We start from the raw sequence: 2027 nt of genomic DNA, 5'->3' as shown, positions 1-2027 counted from the left end.
CTCTGTGTGCAAGCCGTTTGCCAGATCTATGTATCGCACGTTTCTTCTTCCATTCTATAGACTCCCTTTTCACTCTCCGATGGTGCCTTTTGTTTTGTAGCCTCTAATATCTGTTCTATTTTGTGGTGTTTTCGTGTTTTCACAAATGTTTGCCTATTCCAATTCATGATCTCTTACGTTTTCACATTTATTTTCAGCGATAAATCTGGAAATAATTTACATTTATGGCATGATGTAGAGGTCTAGATACATTTTGGGTTTGTGTAAAGTTCCTGGCTAAGGGGCAGACGCAAGGACATGACCAAGCAGACACATATTAGCTGGAAATGCTCTCAGAGAAAGGGGGAGAAGCTCAGCTCAGATCCCCGTAGAGATGCACCGAAGCGTTCCAGTGGATGGCGGGTGGTACCAAAGTGGAAAAAATGGTTGTGACCATCAATAAGGCCACACAGCACTAAATGCCAGCCTACACTGACAGCCACTTGGCAGGACACAAGGTCCAACGGTAGAGGACCTTGCAGAGGTTCCTGGGCCCCACGTGTGTGTAGAGGGGGTGGGCTGCTTCAGCCATAGCCTTGGTCTGAGTAGCATCCTAAAGACTACAGCTATTGGCTTCGCTTGCTTGAGCTGGTTTAACCCTGTTAATTAATTCTGACAGATGCTCTCTGCTACCGTCTAGTGACAACCAATGAAAACGCAGACTACTTAAAACCTTAAAACAACTGATGACAGGCTAATTACAAGACTGTAGACGACAATGACTTGTACGTTTTAGAGCTCAAGCCAGAATCACCTTGCTCTTTTGGGACGGGTTTCACTTTCTTTCACATTGGATTAAATCCAGACGTGCTGATGGTGTAGTAAAAATTGACACTTGTGTACACAAAAAGAGAAAAATGATACCGTACTGTATTATGTGCTAACATTGTTACTTGCTGTAAAATTTCCCATGGCTCCCAAGATAAAAAGACATAGTAAAAGCCCCTATAAAAACGAATGCGGAAAAAACCACCCCAATTTGTGCAGGTGTGGAACTGGAGAACGGCAAGGATGAGCTGCCTCTGCCCAGTCCTGGATAAATATCAGGTACCTCAGCAAAATAAATGTGGTTGTTGTAATCTAAATTTCGGGGGGACGGGGGCAGGCGCAGTGTCTCACACCTGTAATCCCAGCACTTTGGGAGGCCGAGACGGGCGGATCACCTGCGGTCAGGAGTTCGAGGCCAGCCTGACCAACATGGAGAAACCCTGTCTCTACTAAAAATACAAAATTAGCTGGGCGTGGTGGCGCATATCTGTAATTCCAGTGACTCAGGAGACTGAGGCAGGAGAATCACTTGAACCTGGGAGGCGGAGGTTGCGGTGAGCTGAGATCACACCATTGCACTCCAGCCTGGATAATAAGGGCAAACCTCCGTCTCAAAAAATTAAAAAAAATAAAAATAAATAATTTTTGGGGTGGCATTCTGCAGCCATAAGAGAGTCAGAACACTGGCATTATATGACACATCCTTCCATTCACGCCAGGTGACCCTACTAATGTATGAAGTATTTGAATTTGGCTCTAATTTTGAGATAGTTGTATTTTTAATCACTTTAAGGAATTATTTTCCTAAACAAGTATTTTTACACTTGATCTTACCCAAAAGGCCGAGAAGCGATCTAAACAAGTATTTTTAAGCAGAAACAGAAATTTACTTATGTACAAATACACCCTTACCTACCTGAGGATATTTCTCATCTCCTTGGTGAATTATATGAAGATATTTGGATTTTCCAATATGGAAACATTTAAATTCCTGGAATAAGTCCCACTCCTTTATAAATATATGAACATGTTGGGCACTCTATTGTCCCATTAGGATTCATGATTCTTCATTCAAATGTGAGAATGTGAGATTTCTTTCTTTTTTTTTTTTTTGAGATGGAGTCTCACTCTGTTGCCCAGGCTGGAGTGCAGTGGCACGATCTCAGCTTACTGCAAGCTGCCCCTCCCGGGTTCATGCCATTCTCCTGCCTCAGCCTCCC

The 2027-nt window shown here is 43.2% G+C and overlaps 1 protein-coding gene across 1 annotated transcript in view; it reads right to left on the bottom strand.

Moving 5' to 3' along the window:
• Positions 1-222: 222 nt before the first annotated feature.
• Positions 223-2027, bottom strand: part of ZNF556 (zinc finger protein 556) — a 17317-nt gene continuing 15512 nt past the window's right edge. Inside the window, exon 4 of the mRNA XM_011964121.1 lies at positions 223-276. Within this exon, the coding sequence (XP_011819511.1) occupies positions 223-276 (54 nt within the window). The remainder of the gene's footprint in view (positions 277-2027) is intronic.

This window comes from Colobus angolensis, unplaced genomic scaffold, assembly GCF_000951035.1.
Source record: "Colobus angolensis palliatus isolate OR3802 unplaced genomic scaffold, Cang.pa_1.0 Scaffold64, whole genome shotgun sequence".
In the NCBI taxonomy this organism is placed as follows: domain Eukaryota; kingdom Metazoa; phylum Chordata; class Mammalia; order Primates; family Cercopithecidae; genus Colobus; species Colobus angolensis.
The sequence above is the reverse complement of the archived record's forward strand: the minus strand, read 5'-3'. Positions and strand labels throughout refer to the sequence as shown.